This window comes from Sinocyclocheilus anshuiensis, unplaced genomic scaffold (genome assembly GCF_001515605.1).
Source record: "Sinocyclocheilus anshuiensis isolate Anshui unplaced genomic scaffold, SAMN03320099.WGS_v1.1 scaffold1709, whole genome shotgun sequence".
Taxonomy (NCBI): Eukaryota; Metazoa; Chordata; class Actinopteri; order Cypriniformes; family Cyprinidae; genus Sinocyclocheilus; species Sinocyclocheilus anshuiensis.
In genome coordinates, this window is record NW_015541051.1 from 583020 (window position 1) to 606117 (window position 23098).

General features: G+C 38.9%; 1 protein-coding gene across 5 annotated transcripts; it reads right to left on the reverse strand.

The window, feature by feature from the left end:
* Positions 1 to 340: 340 nt before the first annotated feature.
* Positions 341 to 23098, reverse strand: pikfyve (phosphoinositide kinase, FYVE finger containing). Of its 5 annotated transcripts, XM_016488991.1 has the most exons (44): positions 22974 to 23098; positions 21369 to 21559; positions 20260 to 20307; positions 19900 to 20058; positions 19264 to 19275; positions 18343 to 18452; positions 16108 to 16279; positions 15331 to 15538; positions 14110 to 14136; positions 13847 to 13930; positions 13614 to 13752; positions 13376 to 13533; positions 13137 to 13248; positions 12160 to 12307; positions 11854 to 12072; positions 10759 to 10821; positions 10011 to 10140; positions 9567 to 9747; positions 9417 to 9491; positions 9231 to 9338; positions 8972 to 9112; positions 8669 to 8795; positions 7139 to 8355; positions 6697 to 6797; positions 6488 to 6559; positions 6109 to 6280; positions 5820 to 5998; positions 5538 to 5651; positions 5341 to 5449; positions 5091 to 5245; positions 4904 to 5000; positions 4730 to 4790; positions 4509 to 4649; positions 4288 to 4408; positions 4101 to 4196; positions 2631 to 2714; positions 2443 to 2537; positions 2272 to 2331; positions 1879 to 2055; positions 1651 to 1754; positions 1427 to 1555; positions 1039 to 1300; positions 883 to 957; positions 341 to 777 (listed from the first exon to the last, which is right to left on the reverse strand). In XM_016488991.1, exons 2-44 carry the CDS (start codon positions 21547 to 21549, stop codon positions 662 to 664), a joined length of 6339 nt encoding a protein of 2112 aa, XP_016344477.1. In that variant the 5' UTR covers positions 21550 to 21559; positions 22974 to 23098; the 3' UTR covers positions 341 to 661. The 5 variants fall into 5 exon arrangements, with proteins under 5 accessions (XP_016344477.1, XP_016344478.1, XP_016344480.1 ...); XM_016488992.1 differs by lacking the exon at positions 19264 to 19275 and having other exon boundaries at positions 11905 to 12072; XM_016488994.1 differs by lacking the exons at positions 19264 to 19275; positions 20260 to 20307 and having other exon boundaries at positions 11905 to 12072.

A 23098-nucleotide genomic window follows, 5' to 3' on the forward strand; every position in this document is an offset into this window, starting at 1 on the left:
AAGCTGTTGTTGTTGCTAGCCAGTTGCGAATCGATTAACGCTTCCAAACTGTCTCTGTCATGATTTGTTTATTAGGTATATATGAATCTCTTTTTCAAGTGTATATGTTTCATTATACTATAGGGAACGTTACCATGAGTGTGAGTTGTAGTCCTTTGGGTGCTCAGCTAAAATCTGATTTCAACTCCCAATGACTATCCATGAGGAGAAAATGCAGAAGTATGTCGTTTTCGCAAAAGCCCCTAAAGAACAGTCCTTAACGATATGTCTTAGTATTAGTTTTTTTTTTTGCAACTAGGCAGTTAAATTTAAATATCGTAAAACTGAGACTTTTACCAGTATTAATAATCTTTAATTACATATCTCTGTACATTTACAAACTTTTACATCATCCACAGTTAACAGGTTATAAACAAACACTACTGCATAACAGGGTTCTAAAAGTTCAGCCATTTCAGTTCGGTCTGCTCTGTGGATCTTCTGGAACTGGGTCTTGGTCAGTTTGTGCACAAAGCATAGAAAGAGAGGGGTTCAGTTTCACCCAGCTTCAGACAGCACTGCAGATAATGGAAGGTGCACTTCAGTGGGTCTTCCATGAAATCACTGCAAAGTACATGAGAGAGCAGCATATCCCTTTCAAGCTGTAATGTTCCCTTGTCCATCAGCAGTTGAGACCAAGACCTGTCCAGTGATCAGGGACCATAAGGAAATATTTGTCCATGGCCTCACAGAAACGTGATCTATACAGCTCTGGTGACACCACCGTGGGCATTTTACCTGTCAGAAAGGAAAGAAGATGAGACTTGGGTTTAAACAAGAGGGAAGAGTTTCAGCTTCTGAGAATATCATGGCTGTGAATGTTTTAGGAAGGTATAACTGTACCTTGACCTCCAAGAATCCCAGTAGATTTGACCACCATCTCCAGCTTTTTATCCCATGTGAAAGTCCGGATATAATCTTCAAATACACAAGAGTTTTAACAATCACTAAAAGAAAAGTCCAATGTGGATTTTAAAATAACACTTAAGATTTTCTCACCTATGATGCCCACAATTAGTTCATCCGTGGCATCGTCACGGCCCACCAGCAGGGAATAATCAATGATGAGGTGGCTGGACAGGAAGTGGGCGTCACTGAGGATGGCGGCACGCAGAATGGCCTTGCAGTGTGAGCGAATATAAAGGGGATTGTCATGCACCAGTTTCAGGAGGTTCTCATCCAGGAGCACCACTTCACAGCTCTCTTTTCCATGATCTGTCTTCACATTCCTGTTTCTCAGGGACCCCTTTAGGTCAAACACCTGCACAAACACAGGAAACAAGACCACGTAACAGAATGTGAAAATCAAAATTCCCAAACTCAACAGTATTTCTGAAACACTTCAGAGAAGTTTTAAGTTGCTAATTTAAAGTCTCAATAAATGTACCTGTGCCATCTTTCGCCCAAAGAAGAGGTTTTCCATCACCAACAGGTCCAGTTTCTTTTCGGTGTTGTTCTGGGAGTTCTTGTAGCCGATACGGTACACTCCCAGAATCTTAGCAAGTGCTGTGGGGCGCTGTTAAACAGATACAAGAACAGTTTAGAGAGAAAAACCTGAAACGGGCCAAAAATGCTGCCTCAGACAGCCCTACAAGGTATGTATTTCCTTACTTTTTGCTGAACTGCTCCTGTGATGTGAGTAAAGTAGTGGGGTGCAAAGTCTAAGAAGGACTGGACCTCTAATCTCGGCATCTGCTTTAGAATAAACCGATCATCTGAGGAGAAACAGCATGTTTAGCAAAATACATCCAACAACCTAGAAGTCTTCACTTAATAAAAGCAACTACCTCAATAATAAAAAAAAAAAAAACTTTCGTAAAGGATCTTGCACGGTCATACCTTCAGTGGCATAGAAAACAGCACCGGACTTCCCGCCACGAGCTTGCCAGTTGACACAGTGGGAGAGCGATCGCACAAAATCATCCTCCGAGCTCTCCATAATCGCTTCCCGCATTTTATGGAACTCTTCCGCGTAGTAGATTCGGCAGTAGAACTTGGCATTTGCGTCTGAGAACTCTGCATTGTAAGTATGATTTTCAGATGTCCTTATTTATATGTATACCTATTATTATTATTATTAAATAGATCATTTATTTCTAAAATATATTTGAAAACTTCGAAAAGATAAAAAACTGACATAGTGGTTAGTTTTTAACCCGCAATTACTTAATGTCAGAGGGCCAATAATATTTACCTAAATGTTTAATTCTGCTATTTGAGGCTGATACTTACGAAGCTCGATGTGTGGGTTTCCTGTCTGCTTCTTCTGTTTGTCTCCATTTTCAGGCTCCTCTGCAAAAGATATGCCATAAACATTTTGTTTTATAAGAAATTCCATATCAGAACAAATTCTAAATGGTATTTGTAAGTGGCTAGTATTTGGTAAAGTGTGGTTAGGTTTACTGAGAGGGTCAGCATCAACGCTGCTGCGGCTCAGCTGTGATGGGCTGATGTCACTAGGTTTGGCTGGGCTGTTCTTTGCTCTGCTCTCTCCAAAACTATAGATGGCAGAAAAGAAGAAATCAGCTCGGTGGTTTACAAATATACACAGAGACAATAAAGCCGATGAGGGAAATGAGTGTTTGATGTACCTAATGGCCTGAGATATGTCATCACCCCCCGTCTTTGCTGTTGTCTTTGTAAGCTCTTCAAGGGCAGTTTTATACTCTTTACAGCTAGATGATGGAAATTATAATAATGTCTTATTTTCAATTGCTGAGAAGTTTGATTCATATGCAGAAATCAGTTCTTTCAAACTGTCCACTTAAAGGGGTGGTTGATTGCGATTTCACTTTTTTAACATTAGTTAGTGTGTAATGTTGCTGTTTGAGCATAAACAATATATGCAATGTTACGAAGCTGAAAGTTCAATGCAAATGGAGATAATCGTCTTTTAAAATTCTGGCAGTTTAATGCCTACAAAAACGGCTGGTAGGGACTACAACAAGTTACTTCCCGGGTTCGTGACGTCACAAACCCAGATAAACCCCGCCCTCGGGAAATGGCAGCAAAGGGGGCGAGGCCATGCTGCTTTAGAGAAGAGGAAGAGAAAACTAGGGGTGCACGTAAAAATCTATTCATATATGAATCGCGATTCTGTCTTCTAACGATTCTAATGGATTCACAAGTTTCAAAATCAATGTTCTAAAGCAGCGGTTCTTAATACTGTTCCTCGCATCCCCTGCTCTGCACACGCTCTGCATCTCTCTCTCTCTCTCATTCAGTTCAGCTCCAACAATGAACTGTTACAATTATACACTTATTTTCACATAGCTATGAGAAGCGTTAAACATGGACGCGTGTGCAGTTGCCGTACTGTATTAAAGCTTTAATCAGGATAAAACGTATATTAAAAGCTAACATAAGCAGTAGCATTTACAAATAACAGCGTATCTAAAAGGATGAGACAACAACAAACAAAAAACATAGGCCTACCAATTAAAGCCGTGCTTGCACAGGTTCTGCACGATCCTCTTCAATAATATCCTCTGCTTCTCAATCGGGCTCAAACTGATAAGTGATATTAACGACGCCATTGTTTACAATACAACCGGAGCACATGCCGCTGAGGTGAGGGGTGGGACGCTTAGACGCGCACTAGAGACGGTTGAGCCAATCACAACACACTGGGCTAGCTAACCAATCAGAGCCCATCGCCTATTTCTGAGGGAGGGGCTTCATAAAAGAAGGAAATGATCAGTGCGTTTTTCAGAGAAGGGACAGAGCGGTGTGGAATAAAGGTAAATTATGTGAAAAATAATGCGTTTTTTAAAAAACGAAGCATTAACACATGTTAGACTGCACCCCATAAACACAATCAAGACTAGAAAAAAACCCAGTGAACCACCCCTTTAATTGAACTGGTTCACAAGAAAATTGATATTTTGCTGAAATGACGGTTCCTCTGATTGAACAACAAAACTATAAATAAACATATATAAAAATAAATACTAAAATAAAGCCTTTTAAGCCATTTCAGAATAAATACATACATATTGAGATGTATTAAAACCAACATTTTCAAATCCAATTTGTAGTTATACATGTACAAAAAGCTGTACCTGAGTGCAAAGGCAATGATGGAGCTGGGCTCTCTCTCACACACGGCTATAGGAACTCTCTCGTGCTCATACATCAAATAGTGCTTGTCTGGGTCGCTAACATAACAGAAAAAATAGACCTTTGTCAGCTTGAGAAAGAAAATCATTAGTTTGCTTTTTAGTATCCATAATATCATAACAGCCTTACAAAGGGAAAGGGATGGGATTGTAGCTATTGCCGGGTAACAGGTTAGCAAGGATGGTTTTCATGGTGGACTTTTCCTTTACTTGACTGTCATTGGAACCAAGTAAGTGTCCATCAGACATGTCTGAACAGTACAAGAAGTAGAGAGATGAAGAGAGAGAGTAAGGCAGGTGGGATGATTATGTGTGATTTCAAACACAAGGAAGTGTCTAAAGTAAGTTTACCATCTGGGATGCTGACAGAGTCCTGATCAGGAAAAGATGGTCCGCTCGTGATGACGTCTGAAGCTTGTTCAGCCAGAGATGGTAACTGAAGAAATGAGGAAGACCCTGAACTTGACGGAAAAGTGTTGAGATGACGGTCCTCTGTGAGAAAAGTCTGTGAGTCGACTGTGCAACAATCAAGAGCAACTTTTTCAAGATGAATAAAGAGCCAGTGAACTCACCTTTCTCTCCATTTGGGACCACAGGGGATGGGTTAAGAGGAGAGGACTCCAAAGCACTCGTCTATCAATCAAAAATCAAATAAAAATGATCATGTAGTAGATGCTTTTATTTAAAGTCCAGGAGGTGGTTTACTTGAGCAAACGACTTGGTGATTTGCTAAATAAATGACTGACCTTGCTCTCATCTGATGCGGCTTGTCTGTGTCTGCCAGGGCTGGGAGGAACAGATAAGCGTTTCCTGCCTTTTTCTTGCTGAAACAAGTCCTGAAGTCTGGAAACAAGATGAAATAAAAGTTTTACTGTTCTGATGGCAGATGTTTAGTTTCAGTCTCTATGGCTCTAGTATGAATACAGTCCTCACCTGTTGTTCCAGGACTGCAGGGTCTCACACAAACCCTGCTTTTTGACCACCACTGACTCCAGCACAGCCTGTAGTTGTTGTGGCGAGTCCATCGTGCTGGTCTGCAGACGCACTTGTAGCTTCTCTATCCAGCTGCGAAGCTCTGATTCCTCCATCTAAGACAAAAAATAGTCAATTAAAGTAGCTGGACATTGGTTAATACTCTGAATGAAATTTATTTACACAAATAAAGTCCTGAAAAGAAACCCACATCTTTCTGTGCAAACATGTCCTCCATTTTTTCTTCTCTAGTCTTGCTGAAGGTGTCCGTTTTTAAAGAGGTGAGACGGTCATCTATGGCCAGGTACACCTGAGCCATCCTACAAACGATGGGGAATTAGTTAATTTAGCTGTTATCTGGAGGAGGTTTATGAGGCTGGGCAAGAGATGTCCAGTAGGGAATCTTACTTCTGGGAGAAGTCTTTGAGGTCCTGCTGCAAGTTGGCTTTAGAGGGACCCTGGTTCCTGATGATGATTTTTGGAAGAGGCAGACAGATCTCGAGTAGCCTCACTGGGATGTAGCTACAGATGACAGAAGAGCATGAACACATCTGGATTAAATGTTTGTAAAAATGTACTAGGGCTGCACGATAAATCGCATGCGATATTTAATGCGCATCGAAAATGTACTAAGGTACTCATATTCTGCATATTCGAATATAAAGGGATCTATATTGTGAAGATGCACACCTGAATGAAGCCACCATCTGGTTGTAGGAGAAGTACTGGTGATAATCTTTATGGATGGAGTGGCCACAAGGCTCTGCGTTGGCCCGGCGGGTGTACTGGTGACCATAGAATCGGAGCTCTAGATACTTGGCGAAGGACATGGACCAGGAGTCATTAGACAAAGGGACAACAGGAGTCACCTGAAACAAAACACAATAATAATTCACGTGAATCATACTATAGTACAAAATACCTTACATTAGTTCCGTTTAAATTATTATTTTTTTAATCCAAATGCTCCCCGTGTTACCTGTTTACAGATACGACACCAAGAGTAGTTGAGGATTGTGTGCTGATATCCGGGTACAGGTGAGTCCAGCTCTTTCAGAACAATCTGGACACAGCCGTTACCGTGCACAAAGCGCCGGATGTGGTGAACCATGGGGGTCTCACAATACATGCTGGGGCACTGGTAAGAGGGTCTGAATCACACCCATATAACACAAAATCAGAATAAACAACAAATATGACATTTAAATAAAGGTGTGTGTTAAAGAGCAAATCAATTTTTTGCAGTACTATTGGAACTGCTATCAGTAATCATGAAATTTCATTTGATTTGACTACTGAAATTTTGGTACTATGACCAACATAAGAAACAAAAATAGATGTGTGGTTTAATACATTACCTAAAACAATATCTCTCCAGAAATACACCAAGAGTCAAGTCATTCTTTCCATAAAACTCCATTGTTACAATCCTGTAAATATATAGCTGATACAATAAAAACCTAGTCTCCCTGTTTGCATATTGAGAATATAGTCAGTAACATGCTTTGTCATACATTGTTAATACATCTTAAATTATTAAGACAATGCAAGTGTGCTGAGAGTTTACCATGGACTGACACAGGGGTTTGGGGCATTATTAGACTGTGCTGAAGAGCTACTGAACAGCACACAGAGCCTCTGATGGTTGACTGGATTTAAACAGTCCAGCTGAAACATAAAAACAACTAATTTTTAAATTACTATTTTAAAACAAACAAATGTTTTTCTGCAATTAGGAATTTCTGTATAGGAAACATTTGGTTAGCCTCTAATAAGTAGCAGCTTAATGTTAGCAAAATTTCCAGCTCTGTTATTTGCAACCCATGTTTAATGCAAACAAATATAATAAATAAATAAAATAAATAACACAAATCAAGGTTATAATAATGAATAGTTTGACTATAACTTTTTATCAACGTTGAGCACCCTAATCACTGAAAGTGGCTCACTATTTCAGGATGTGGAATAAAGTAGCAGAATAAACATACTAGCAGACAAGAAACCCTCACCTTATTAGCCCAGGTCATTTCGTTCAGTCCTGCCACTTTATCTTCTTCACTGTCTGACTTTATTGGCGCCTTGGTGCGTGGGGTTTCACGAAATTGCATTCCTTCTCTTTGCCGAATGCGCCCCCCCTGGGCACGATAGTCAGCCAGCATGCGTGCCAGCTCCTGACTGCTGCCTAGCAGCTCTATTATACGGGCACCTGTCAGTTTGTGACAGGGCAAAATCTGGATGGTCCGTTGGTGCGACACAGTACCGTTGGTCAGGCTGCCAGAACTCGGGCCAGACTCTTTCAGCAGCTGCCTCTTGCGGCATCCGTCCAGCTCTTTTGAGTCCTTATTCAAGAGAGGTGAGAGGTAAACCTGTTCTGGGAAATAGTCCCGGCTAGGACAACGCAGTCCCACAGCCGTGAGCAGGTATGGCTCCCGAAAGGTAATAAAGGGTGAAATGCAGAGGATAATGTCTTTTAGCTCCTGTTTAAACAAAGCTGAGATGGATTTGAGGCGGTCATTTGAAGAAGCTACATGTTCGGTCACAAACAGGCCTGTGTCATCCTGTAAGGGATCCCTAAAGAGCCGGGTTGGTGGAAGGGAGGTCTCAGAGCTGGTGCTGTCCCGATCGACCAGAGTCTCCTCCAGCTCTTTGTTCTTCTCCTCCTCACCTGGCGCTTTAATTACTTCCTGTGACGTCTCTTTTAGGTCTGAAATAAGGAAAGGTGGTGACACCGGCTGGGGAAGGCTGGAAGTGAAGGATGAAAGGGGTGTGGAGGTCTTTATAATCTCTTCCTCTCCTCCAGAGAAGGAAGCAACTGAACCATTTGTATTTATTCTGGGGCTTTCTCCATCTCTATGAGAAGATTCTGAGATGGAAGGCTGTCTACTGTGGGCCTTGATAATCTCCTGAAGCCCTGGCTCAAAGTCTCCTTCTGGAAGAAGCGTGAGGTTGTCATCCCTCAGTGTAGAACCATCATTATCTTCCTCTTCCTCCAAAGTGGTGCTTTCCAGGAGACATGGGAAAGAGGAACTCTCAGCCAGGCTAGGAGGCATAGCAAACTCATCCATGAGGAAAGAGATCTCCAGCTGTGAGTGGTACGCTACACACACCATAAAAATTATGATCTCTTTCAACCGTGCCAGCTCATACTCTGAAGCACCACGGAGCTTGATAGTGCAGCCCAGCTGAGGAGGACACCCATCAAAAAACATCAGGGACTTCATTTCATCTGGAAACAAAAATGATCAAGTGAATTTGACAAATCTTTTTAAAATTACCAGTAAAAACAAATGACAAAATAATATGCCAGATTCGTTAAAGGTTGCAATGAGCAATGTTATTAAATTATTTTTAACAATTAGCGTTCTACTGTACTACTGTAACACATGCACAGTTAAATATCCAATATCAACAAATACTGAAAAATTAATAACCAATATAATATCGATTAATTGCATCTCTAAAAAGAACAACTTTTATCAAAATGAAAAGAGAGTTCAACCTGACATGCATCAGAAATAAAGACAGAGATTAAGACTCACTATTTGGCAGCTGGAAGGAATGCAGGTAAAACTTGTGGCAGGTACCCAGACGAGGTTTTGTAAGAAGCTGATCCATTGAAATGACTAAATCTGCCTGAGTCATTCGACTCACACGGTCCAGGACTTGCTGTGTTGATTAAAAAGAGATATGAACTGAAACATTCACAAACCAGATCAAAATAACCCATAAAAACCTGTTTGCCATGTCCTCTCTGATTATGGCATTATCAATGGGCAGTTATGTGGAGTATATTTTTGAAGCGATGAATAATATTTAAACAACGCCTTGGAGAAGGTACTAACAGGTTTGACATTAATCACAAGGCTAATGCCGTGTTCCAGTAGCATGTCCTGAGCGATACGGGACACAGTCTTCTCCACCAGCACCAGGTTTGGTCGGACGTCAGCAATCCTCTGAACATAGTTCTTCAGAAACTCATGCTCCTGGAAAGCACAAATTGCAAATAAACGATTTCTCAGATTCTTGTATTTTTAGTCTATTCTCTGAAGATAATTTGCAAATCACGTTTACAGAGATCATGTAGGGGTTAGTGGCCGTTACCTGTAACACAATTGGGTCGATGCAAGTGAACTTGGTCTCTTCTCTGTATAGATACTCAATGGAGCATTTGAGGAGAAGGATCTTGGGGTTTTTGATGTAAGGATTCATCTGTTGAGAAAGTCCCGGCACTGTTAGCACATATATTACATGACCTTCTCTGTGGCATAATGTTCGATCAATACAAACCTTTTTGTGAGCAATATTCTTTGTGCAAACAAAGCCGTTCACTACAGCAGAGTCAAACTTCTTTCCACCTGGAATCTACGAAAAAGCAAATATTAGACATTTGTCTGGTACAACTAGATTCATCGATTTTGCGTCCATTGTGTTCCTCACCTTCTTGATGTGGACAAACTGACGGATATCCATGTCGTCATCGCAGCTGCGCACATCCGGTCGCACCGTCTGCACAACCTGCCTCACCACAGGCACAATGATGTCACGCCAGGAGAGAGACAGTGATTCGCTGTACAGCAGCTGCTGCAGCAGCGCCATCATGTGGCTGTGATTAGCAGACCTGAAGAGGAAGCATTAATCATGATGTGTGCTTCCAAAAGTCCCTAAACTCATTAAACATGTGATTTATATGTGATGCTTGTGTGACCATAAAGTAGACACTGAACTATATTTATAGTATTTTAATGATACCATGTCATTATTACATTTTTCGACCACACTTTCTTTTTAAAGTATTTTGCTCCTAATTGTACATTAATAGAAATAAACCAACCTAAAAATAACATCTTATGCTTTAAAAATAGCAATCCTCTCATATCTTACAGTAAACGTTCCATCGCTTTCTTTTCCCCGTTCTCTTCCCGCAGCTGGTCCAGCGAGCTGTGATGCCAGCTGAGAGGTGTGAAGAGCATCTCTTTTGCTTTCTCCTCAACTCTCCGGTTAAACAGAGACTCTACAGAGGAAAAACCCATTAGCATTGGTGAGACAATAGGTCATGCACACTATACCATATTTGAAATAAAATGTTATTTTTACTCACCAAGGACACATTAAATTGACAAAAAGTACATACATTTACATATATGCATTTAGCAGACACTTTTATCCAAAGCGACTTACAAAAGAGAGACAAAGTAAAGACATTTATTATTACAAATGACTCTATCTACTTAGAGCTGTTCTTCAAACTCTCTGTTCATTGAAAAATGCAGCAATAACTTTGCAGACCTTATGCCAAAGCAGTCAGTTTACGAAAATAATTAGAATGAAGTTTCATCCCATGCTTTCTGTTGCACTTCCCATAGGTGTGATTTGCTTGTAGGGAATTTCCGACAGACCTTATGATCAGATGGTTTCCACAACAGATCAAATTTTTATTTATCTATACTCTTTTATAATTGGTTACCATCTTTAGGTTCTTTTGACCATTCTGTCCTTTTGCTTTTACTCACCAAAATTTCGAATTAAACTTTAAGCTTTAACTTTCAAAACCATACATGTCTTAATAATTCCAAACTTTTGAATGGAAGTATTGTAACAAACTACAATAAAGGATGCGAGAAACGATTACCTTTAATGAAGGCATCACTGATGGATATATGCTGACCTCCATCTTCAGAGAGCAGGACTTCCACTGACGTAGAGAGAGAGTGCATGTGAGACAGAACAGCCAGCTGTAGACATCAGAGTACACTGAATTATATAGATTTAACATATAATTAAAATAAATATTAATTAGAGTAAATGCTGCTATAAAACCATGCCACAGTCTGGTACATGACAGTGAATTAGCTTCAACAGTAATTTTGAGGAAGTGGAAGTCAGTGTCACTGCTTTGCAACTGTGAGGCACGCATGACGTAGCAGCAAGCCATGCTTGTGAGGTAGTATGACAAACTGGAAATGTATTAATATGAAATGCTGTACTGGGGGAAAGGAAACCATGTGAGGCTGGGAAGGAAAAAATCATTCATGCTGGATATATGCCATAGTTAGGGCTGTTACTTCAATTGTTAATTATAGTTTGGAGGGTCGGACTAGTATTGAATGGCGAGTCTCAGATCAGCAAGACATTGGTTCTGTTCCACACCATAGTGAGTTGTCTACCTAGAGTAGATGAGATTTAAAGACATCAACACTATGCCCTGATGTAAAGCCTGCTACAAATATAAAGCAGTAAAGTTAGGCTGTCTCATAAGATGCCTCATTTTAGCTTCAGTCTAAGGCAGTGGCACATGTATTCTTGAAGCATAAAGCAATACCAGAATGCATAATCCCAGATTTTTTTTTTTTTATCAGTTAGAATTTGTTTAAAAATTAAAATTAATAATAAATACAATTAATTTTGTGCTTATTAAAGAGTTCATGTTATACTGTTTATTTATCTTTTTTTTTTTTTTTTACATATTTTAAATAAATTGTTCATAACTTAAATTGTAAATCAATACTTTTTTTGCACATTTTAAACCTACTCTTTGACCCTGAATATTAAATTGCTGCACCTTTAATAAGTCATCATTGAGGTGTCTTTGGAGTTAGCTAGGTAGCTGCCTATGTAGAGTGAGGCAGCTCAGTAGGGTTTGGAACAGAGCCAGTGAGTTAGTGCTGCTTTTGAAGCAGGCTGAGGCAAACCAGGATGGCCAATGGGCCTCTCCGCCTCTCCTCACTTGGTGCATGGATGTCGGTTTCTGGGGTGAACGGATCATGGGGCTCCATACTTTTTTGCTCGGCTGGGTAAGGAGGCACATGTGGGTACTTGGCCTGCTTCTTGATGTGGAAATTGACATTGTCCTGCTCCACGTTTATGCTGATGGAGGCAGCTGAGTCACTGTCCACTGCAGAGTGGAAACTGCTGACAGATGTTCTTTTGCTGGGGCTGGACGAATCTGAAAAATTGTGAGAGGGGGCCAGCAAGTTGGCGAGGCAATAATTTACTGACTGCTATAGGATGTTAACATTCATGGGATACTTACTCGGTGTGACATAGTCATTGTCATCAGCTAGCTGCTCAGTGTCACTGTCGTCAAACTTGATGTCTTTAAACCATGAAGGTTCGGAGTGTCCCTCCAAGGAATTCACACTCTCACTGTCTGGAGAAGGAGTTTCTGAGAACTCTGTGCTCTGAAATTCAACAAGCACATTAGTAATGTGATGACTAAATGATGACAAAATCTAAATCAGTTTGGTTTTGTATAGTTCTCTTCACAATACACAAGCCAAATCAGAATCGTTATTTTTTCCCACTTTCACCCTTTTTCAGATCTTTTACCAACATCAGTCCTGACTGTAATTACCAAAAATTCATTCATTTTCAGGATTTTAACATTGCAACATTTACAAAAAATAGTTACACTTACGACCTTAAGAACAAAATTGTTCCCATTGAAACCCATTAAAGCAATGAAAAAAGGCCAATTGAACTGAATTGAAATACAGTCATTTGATTATAATAGTGTGGATGTATTGGTATGGATGTCAGTGTGGTTTGTATGTATGTACTGTGAAATTTGTGTGTGTGTGTGTTTGTGTGTGAATGATCATTTTTTAAAAATCTGACACCGCACAAAAAAAAAAAGATGCATCAAAATGAATGTTGTTGCTAATCATTGACATTTCCAAGGCTGTATAATAATCCAGAAAAAACCTGCTTATCATTTACTAAGCATTAACTGGGGTTTAAAGGGTTAAAAAACTGCTATGGAAGTCAATGACGACTGTTTGTTTACCAACATTCTTCAGAATATCTTCTTTTCTTGTCTCATACAGGTTTGGAAAAACTTGAGGGAGAGTAAATGATGACCAATTTTTATTTTGGGGTGAACGGTCCCTTTAACATAGCCAAAATGATTAAAAAAAAAAATATTAAAAAGACAAAAATGTCCCAAAGGATGCACAACAAGGGTTAAACAACTGTCCAAATATAATCCTGCCACAGAACACTTCTTCTCACCTGGAGGGGGCGATATAAGGCATACTCATCACGGAAGATCTGATCATGATGAGTGACACAGTCAAGCCAGCGGCCATCTACCAAAGCCTGTCCAATCGCTATGGCCTGAGCTCTGTGTCGGAAGAACCAAGAGGAAATAAAACAATTTAATAGCATACAATTAAGCATCTGACCATGCTTGAAGTTGTAATGAAACGAAAAAAAGAAAAATGGTCAAAACCAGTTTTATTGGTTCTTACCTAGTTGAAATAGTGCCATTTCGTAAGAGCCAGTTGACCAGCTCTTTACCCACAATGCAGTTGGGGTAAGTGCGCAGCCAGTACCGATGGTCCTGGAACTCCATTCCTGTACTGTTGTGGCAAATTTTCTTCCATAGATCTTTAAGTTGAGAAGAATCCTACAAGATAAACAGCTGTTATAATAACAACTCGAAAGTGAAGTAAAGTTGAGGAGGAACCTGTAAAAGACGGTTGTTACCAGAAGGATCTTTCTCTCCTCTTCACTGTGGTCAGTCTTAGATAGGGCCCGGCTATTCTGTGGGCTAACCGAACTCTCGTAAGCAGGAACCATGGTTGAGCCGGAACGGTCCAAGGACAGGTTGGTCACACTAGCTGACCTTAACACATTAAATAAAATATTGTATTTATAGTCTATAAAAATAAGTGCTGAAATGAACAAAAATATCTTTGACTAAAATAAACAATAAACACCTTTTTCTGGCTGGTGACTTGCCTATATCCTCCTGGACTGCTGTAAGTCTGGAACTGAGACCACTGTTCTGAGATTCCTGATGACTAGAGTAATCACACATATACACACACAAATAAACCTCAGCAACAGCTCAACCATTCCCCTTTGAAATACTACAAAAATAAATGACACTCAAGCTATGCATGAAACAGAGTCACACTTAAGAGCAGCAGCATGTCTTCACTAGGAGGTCATGCAAAACAAAAGTAACCCTAAAACTCACTTCTTCCTCATCCCAATGGAATTTTTTCTATGCATGGAGAGAGAAAGGAGAAAAGATGAGCATTGAGACAGACTCACAACACATGAGCAGAAGGAGCCAGCTGAGTGGAGAGAATTAAAGTTCATTTGCATTACAGTAATCCTGTGACTGTTTTACGTAATTTGGTATGTCAAGGGGGAAATTCCGTCCTGAATGCAAAAACTAATTGGAATGATTTACTGTCAGATTAAAAAGCTTGGTGGCAATAATAATTCATAAATGAGTAAACACTGACTACAGTACAATAAAAACATACACAGCATGGAGATGCGACTACAACATATGAAAAAACAATATATGTGTCTGTCCACCCTGTCTAAATACTGTCTGCCAGTCCACGACGCTAGCAAGGTGAATCCCAAGAAAACATGCCCAGATCATATTTTACTCCAAAAATAAAAAAGTAAAAAATAAATACTTGTTACAGTGTAATTAGACATTTAAGTACTATTAATTAACTACATGTACTTACTGTATGGTTAGGGTTAGGATCAGGGTTTGGCTTAGGGTTACTTGCATGTAATTATGCATAATTAATCGTTATTATAATAGTAAGTACAAGTAACGTGTAACAAGGACACCTTAAAATAAACTGTTACCAAATTACATTTAGCATAAAGAAAATGTAACTTTTTAGGACAGTGAGTTTTTTGTATTGTAACATTACTTTCATGCATTAAGCATTAAACACTTTTTGTTATTTTTTGCAATTCTAATTGTTTTCTCAAAATGTTACATTTTTTAAAAATGTATGATTTTTGGGGGTGAAATTTAACTTTGTTTATAGCAACAAGCTTTTCTCCATTTAAAACAATTTTAACAGCAAACTATTTTAATGGATATAAACATCAAAGAAACAACATCTAAATTGTACACCTTTCCTTGTACATCCCATTTTATTTGTTAACTACAAATTTTGTTTCTATGCTTTAGATGAGGAACAGAAGAAAAATCCTAAATCATCAGGCAGCTACTTGACTAGATGGAACTGTAAGGGCCAATCCTCCAACAATCCTCAAGTGAAAGAGATAAACTGCGAGAACAATGATCATGGTAAGAAAGCAGAGTTAAAACATAGCAGAGAAACACCAGAGGGATAAGGTAAAGTGAGCAGGAACAATGGAATAGATAGTGATATGTCCTTATGCCCCGCCCCATTTCTGATTATCTCTGTGTTTTCACCTTTGCCAGGCCAGGTCCTCTTCCAGGAAGATGTTCCGGCTGGCTTTGCGGCCCCCCACAGGTGTGCGTGGTTCGGTGGGTTCCAGAACACACACAGAGCAGGGCGAGTCTGACAGGGCGCTGAGATCTTCTCCGATGGAGCTTGAGTCAGCTGAGTGAGCGTAGCTCAATGCTATCTTACGACAGTACGTACAAGCCCGTAAATCACCTGCAGTATGGGGGGAAAAAAGCCAAAAGAGACAAGATTAGAGAAGTTGGACAACCAAGATCCCTGGCAGAGATCAGTTTGAACTAGTGTACCCTGAAAAGGTCTACAGCTAAATGTTTGGGGTCCAAAACCAACCTGAATATAAGAATAACCAAAGTAAAAGTTTCTCAGAGAATGTAGTCTAACTGATCGTCATAATCAAAATAGTTAAAATGAGTCTACAGCATACAATATCTGCCAAATTAGTACTGAAGAAAATGTTTTGCTTTTTAGGTAGGTACCGATTCCTCCTAAAGGGTCAAAGTGCACAGACACACATTCTTACCTTTTTCCAAATCAAACCAGTTAGTCCACAAAGTTCAAAAGTCACTCTACAACCCATTTAAATCAAAATCCAAAAATGTCAAACCACCGCAAACACACGCAGCATGCTAGAGGTAGTCTTACACTTTAATCTGAAATAGCTGCTCATCTTCTTGTCGAACACCTCTTCAAAGAGGCTACGTCCACAAACCAGCAGTCAGAATGAGACCCTTGCTCCCCACAGCGAATACCACAACAACACTCACCCGTATAGCCCATGAACTTGCCAGGAATTTCCTGGTTGCAGCATCGGCTGCAGAAGATTTGACCGCAGAGTCGACAATGGTGACGGCGTCGAAAGGTTGTGAATTTCTCGTTGCAGTCATAACACTCCTTACACTGGCTGTCCGGCATCCAGTACTGTTTCAGATCACTGTCCTGGAACAGAAAAACATGATTAATATCACCACTTTTGTACTCTGTGGTGTATTCTGGAGAATGTGGGTAGGCTCTTTTGTCTATAAGCTTAGGCTCATCTGTATAAACTAGGGGTTGCACCGATTAATCGACTTCAATGCTCTGCCATGACGCTTAAAAGGGGTCATATGATGCGATTTCAATTTTTCCTTTCTCTTTAAAGTGTTACAAGCTCTTGGTGCATAAAGAAGATCTGTAAAGTTGCAAAGACTAAAGTCTAAAAACCAGAGATATTCTTTATAAAAGTTAAGAGTCAACCACACCTACCTAAAACTGGTCCTATGGAGGGCGCAACAGGATAAGAAATCTTTGAAGGACTAACACATTTACGCTCCGTTTCCAAACAGTTAAAATGACAAATAATGCATACTCTGAAAGCGCTCCACAAGACGTGTGATTATATTACTGGATGCTCGAAACTGAACAGGAGAATGCACATTTTAAACAGCTTATTGTACAGATAAGTTAATCGCCGTTCTAATCTAATGCGCTGCTGCACTGTAACGCACACACATAGGCTACAGACAGTAGCTCGTAGATCACGCACAGAATCATTCAGCGCGGAAATGTAGCCTATTAATGTCAACACTGTTCTGTGATTTCTCAATAAAATAGCTTAGAAACTGAAAGGTTCAAGCATATATTTCTTAATAACTAAATCCCACAGCTTCAATACTAGTAGAGAGACGCTGCCGAGTCTGTCCTCGCTGCAGCCTGCAGCACGATGACGTAGCTGGACTATATCCACTACGTAGTGGATATTTTACGCGCATGCGCTGTAGTAGGTCTCGAATAAATTCATATTTTTATTTACATTTTATCATTTTGCAGACGCTTTTATCCACAGCGACTTAGTCTAACGACTTGGTCTAAGTGAAGTCTAACGCAGTACATGTAGCAAGGGTTTTTGACCTACATTACATATCTACACGATGACCTACATTACATTACAATGTAAAAACTTTAATGTCTAAATTCATCCGCGATGTTTTCGTCTATACCGGCAACTTCAAAGCTTTATTTATTTATTTAGTTATTTTTTGAATAGCCCGCATTTCATATGTTATCGCCAGGATGCACATCAGTGCTGTATCCAGGACACAACAAGATTGATAAGCAGACGTCGCACTGTAAATAGCTAATTATTAAGATATACATCACTATCAGAGTTAGCCTAAATGTCTTTTTGATTGTATCCGTCATGTTTATTTAAATTTAATTGGGGATATTAGATTAATGCCGATCCATTTTGTTCATTTAGATTTTATATTATTCTAGCTATTACAAACATTCTCAAAAATAAAAAAACAACCATTAAATTTATATTAAGACTTTACCTCGCTAATAACGCCTCAGTCAGGTCAAAGAAATGTTTAATTAGTTGCTTTTCATACTATCATCTGATACAACACTCAAAAAAAGTCTCCAATGACAGTCCCACTTTGCGCATGCGCATTAAAATCCAATACTGCACATGCTCGTCAAATCCAATACGTGTGTGATCTGATCCAGCTACGTCATCGTTCTACAGGCTGCAGCGAGGACCTCTTGACGCTGCCAGGTAGAATTAATTCACACGCAATAGCTCTCACTAATGCATTCATATGAATGCAATCTTTACTGTGCTACTTTTATCTGTATCTGATTTAGAATGAGCAGAATCTGTGAGAAATTAGAATGAGCAGAAATCTGTGAGAAATATAACGACCCAAAGACAAAAGAACTGATAAAAATGAGCTGTTATAGGAGCAATAGCCATGCGGGCAGTGCTGTGTCATATGCCATAGCTGTGCACAAGGTGTTTGTCACAGCTCCAGACTTATTTGTTCATTAATGACGTCATCGGCGACTAGTCGACTTTGACTCGCCTTTCATCACATAAAAGTCGACTTTAAAAAAATCAGAAGTCGTTCAACCCCTAGTATAAACATGCAAAAAAATACTCAAACTTAGGATTTTTTTTTTTCAATGACATTCATCTTAAAAAAAAATACAGATACAGCTAGTTCACTGGAAATCAATACCTGACTTTTCCCTTCCATGATCTCCTTGAGTCTCTTGAGGACTGTGCATAGCTGGACAGCTGTTCGGGGATCGTGGCTGCCCAGAGGAGCTTTGGATTTCCGTCGACCCTCTATAAATGCAAAGAAACAACAAAAAAAAGCACCAGTCAAATACAAAACAAAATTTTTTTAAACTTACTCTGAAGTACAATATACAGGTGAAAATGCATGACACACATGCTCATTCAAAACCAAAGCCTGCAGTCAAATATCCACCTGCACTCTTTATCCTGTAAATGATTGCTTATGTCAGCCGCCATAGGTCAGCGAGGATTTTCAGGAAAATTTTGATTCTCATGAGTAGACTATGAATGAATAGAAGCATGTGGAATTACTAAGACCAACAACTAAAGCTCATAACCAAAATGTTCAGCTCAAACCGTTGACGCATCCTTTCACATGCAACAAATGTGGTTAATTTAAAACTATACGCTGCAAAATTCATTTTCTTAATCAGTATTTCTGTACATTTTTCCAGTAAGCATATCCAAACATCCTTAAAACAAAATAAATATAACTGAGTGTAAGATTCATGTTTTCAGAGAAACAAGTTTACCTCGACAAATTTGCCAGTTGTTTTTTGGGGGATGGCGGGGGTTGTTTAAAAAAAACAAAGCGATTTGACAGTGTGTTAAGAAAAAATAACCTACTGTAATTAAAGATATATTCTCTGAAAACAAATCTTAGTATATTTGTTTCTCAAGAAATTGTTTCTTCTTATTTAAGGATTTTTATTTCTAAAACAAAACAAAATACTGATAAAGAAAATATTTTATTTTTGCAGTATACACACAAAATTCAGCTTGATGTTGATGAATTGAAGCATTTTAGCTCTATATGAAACTGACTTCATACATATGAAATAAAATAAAGAATCCTCACCTTCCCAGTCCACTGTGAACAAAAAGGAACATACAACAACTTTAGCCTAAAAGATTTCGGCACATGCAATATTTTATCGTAAAACTCAATCAGCACTCACAAAATATTCAGCTTCTAGTCATCTTGAAATCATCTTGCAACTTCCAAATAAAAAGTCATGGTTCACAATACTTGTTTACCACTTGAATTATAGTCATAACTCCAGAATGTAGTTTTCCAGGTTTACAGCCGAACAAAAACTGTTTACGTTGCCTGTATGTTCGCTAATAGTAAATGTCCAGTGGCCCTCCTGAGAGTGGTATGGATCATATGAGGGCAGAGTCTAGCCTTCGAATCACTGTTATCTTCAATGATAAACCCTGTGAGAACCACGCTGCCATGACTAGTCATCAATCAAAGAGACCACTGATAGGATTGGCCTTTCTAACTATAGCAAGAGCATGTTTTGAAGAATACAGAACAATGGTTTTGTCTACGGAAAAAACTAATGATTTTAGCATTCTCTTCTATAGAAGAACAGATACAACGTAAAAAAAAAAAAAAAAGAAAGTAAAAACCTAGATGATAACTGTGGACAGCTGAAAAAAGACAATTGTGTAAAAATATACAAGTATATGCAATCTTGTGTTTTTGTACCTGAAGCAGTGGATGTTCTTCTGAGAAGTTCTGAATGTTTCCTGTGGGGTTCGGAGCCATGTATAGAATGGGAGGGACTTGCCCAGTTGCGGCGTGGCCCCTGCGGTGATGATGAAGCCGACTGACTTTTCTCGGTCACTGAAGGAGCCCGTCCTTCCTCTGAACAATTGAAACCAACAGAAAAGCTCTGTCTCCGTCAAAAGGTAGAACATTTCATATTTTGTGCTTATTGGCTGATTTAAAGAAAGAATTTGCATTGTGTTGACATTTCTTCTGTTAATCTTCTTTTCCCGAAATAATTGTTTCCCCAATTATAAATTTTTTTCTATACTTGTATTTCCGTACAAAATCTAGACTTACCAAGTTTAGCAAGCTTTTTTGCTGGTGCAATGTTTGCACCTGTTTTTTCTAAAAGGAATGAAAGGGAGAGATTAGAGAGTTGACCACTATAAAATGAATTTAAAATGTTATGGATTATCATACTGATTAACTGTAAATCTAGATACATCAATAATATTCAAAGAAATTAAATTTGAATTCCTGACATTTCTCTGTTGTAGTATGTCAGAGTATTTCTTCAGCTCCACTGACCTGATCAAATATATTAACTAAACAAAATTATCAAATGTCCAACACAAATGCAAACGTTGAACTTGTTAAATCCACTAGAGTATCATCTATTTCATAATTAATGCACATGCAGTAGGAGTTTCCCTTTTCTAAAGTGTTCTTAGGGCACATCATTTCCTCACAGTAAGTCGTTTACTCCTTAATGTAAAGTGAACTATACTTTAATAGAGATCATCAATTCCTTTTAGCCCTAACAGGATGCGCCTAAATATTATTTTGTAAAGCTTTATGTCTTATTATAATTTCATATTAAAGGGTCCACTTTCACTCTTGTACAGCAGGAATGTTCTGTTGATATTATACACAGGGACAAAAAAAAACAAAAACTATAAGAGTAAAATAAAGAACCACATGAAAGCATGCAGAATGGGCACTGTGTTCTTGGTACATTTTGAGCAAAATCACATGACTGTTTATTTCCCTCCACTGACTGTTCAATACAATTCCTACCACCGGCTTTCTGGAATTTTCAGTAGAGCACATTCTCTAAAACTAGAATGGCTACTTCATGTAACCTTGTACTTTTATTCCAGAAATCAAATTCAGGTTATTAAACTGCTACACATTTTTATGCTTTAAATGTGCAACCAAACAGTCAATCAGGAATACAAAGTACTATGCGTCCAATTTCCAAATAAGTGCTATCGACCCATTAAAAATGACTCCATTCACATAATTGCATAAAGCAGTTTTTAATGGAGGATGATATTCATGAATCGGTGTTTGATGGCAGAAAACAAACAGTGAACCTTTGAAACCAACTTCATGATTTAAAAAATAGGAAATGCAGGTGCAGATGTTGATTACGACACAATGGTGTGAAAAAAATTCTGTTTCACCTTTGCTGAAGCGGAACAGACTGACGAAGGAGCTGTAGGCAGAGCGCAGGGGCGGCTCGTCCTGCTCGGGGGTCAGGGGTTTGAAGTGTGTTAGATGGGAGGGACTGGTGGGAGAGAGTGGCGGCTCGGAACTCCAGTCCATCGCAGAGGACGAGGAGAAAGCCTTGTCTTCAGCAGCCATGTCACTGCCCCTGAGGGACAATCCAAACCAGACTCAATCCAATTCCAAATACAATAATGTATGTTTGATATTTGTGTACTAAATAAACATTGGGTTGGTACGCTCAGTGTCTAAATAGTGTTTAAATAAATAATGTCTCAGTAATGTCTAAATAAACCCTGATGTCAGTAACTCTAGGCTAAAGCAAAGTTAACGTAGAAGTCAGTCATGTGAGCTATATAATGTGAACCTCACTACAAAACACTATAAATGAAGACATGTAATCACACATACTTGCTGACTATAAAACAAAATGTGACAAAAAAAAAAAAAAAGATCACAAGGCAGACTGTAAAAGAGAAGTTCCCTTTATAACAAAAGGACTTCTGCACAATGTGATATCAGTTAACTTTGTCATTTAAGAAAGATTGATCAAATCTGTCCTGATCTTTGTAGGCATGTCAGTGAGAAAGTGATAACCAATCACTACAGCATTTATTATCTATTAGCCACTCATTTCAGAAACAGTATTGGCACTTTACTAACTAGCTGTAAGTGGCCAAGTGATAAGGATAGAGGAATGGCACAAAAAGGCCGGGAAATGAAAACATAACACAAACACGAGTTTCAATGTCATGTGATTCCTAGAGAACTGTACTATGGCGAAGGCCTGATCATGAATAATAACTACTTTATACTGACGTAACGGTAATAGCGTCCAATCAACTAACATATTTAATATTCATGAGCCAAACCTTCGTCTTTGTTAACCAGCCACCTGACAAACGCCAGCATGCCAACGTCTGCCTTTCACCCAATCAAGTAAGCCAAACCCGATACGTCATCAACATTCAGGAATCAAGCCTTCGCCATAGTAGGCCACGTAAACTCGCATTACGCTGGCGGTTTATTATATTTGTTTTAATCATATACACGTTCAGCTAATTTTACGACTGTTAACCATACATGTGCATTATTATTACAAACACGTTAGAAAATAGCTCTGCTCTGTTATTGTTTTAGCGAATTAATAACAGATCGTGTGAAGTGGATGAGACACAACATAAATAATAATTTTTACGTAACATTATTGCAAAATGCTCATTAGCGAATATACTAACACATAATAGCATGCAACAGAGCAAATAAAAACAGATAAATACTGAGCTGTTACATTTAAGCAGTGATGCTGCCGTAGACTGTTGTTATCTGAGAGTATCTCATCCATTTAATCTGCTAGGCTTAATTTATCATTTAGACACATTCAGTTTTATTTGTGGTTATCTTATCATATATATTTAACACACACGTTAGTTTCCGACAACAATGTCAAATTTCCTGTTTCATCTATTAAAGGCCCAAGTAAAGTTAGCAAAGCTAGCTGTCTGATAAACTAATACCAACATGCATGTATCATCAAAGCATAACATAAATGTTAGACGTACCTGTGCCGCCTTTTTTTACACCATGTCCATGTCAGTTGTTTAGAGATGTCATTAATCCTTAATTTATTCAACCGAAAGACATTTTCAGTTAATTCCACCCTTGTGATGTTCGGCGACTTGATCAG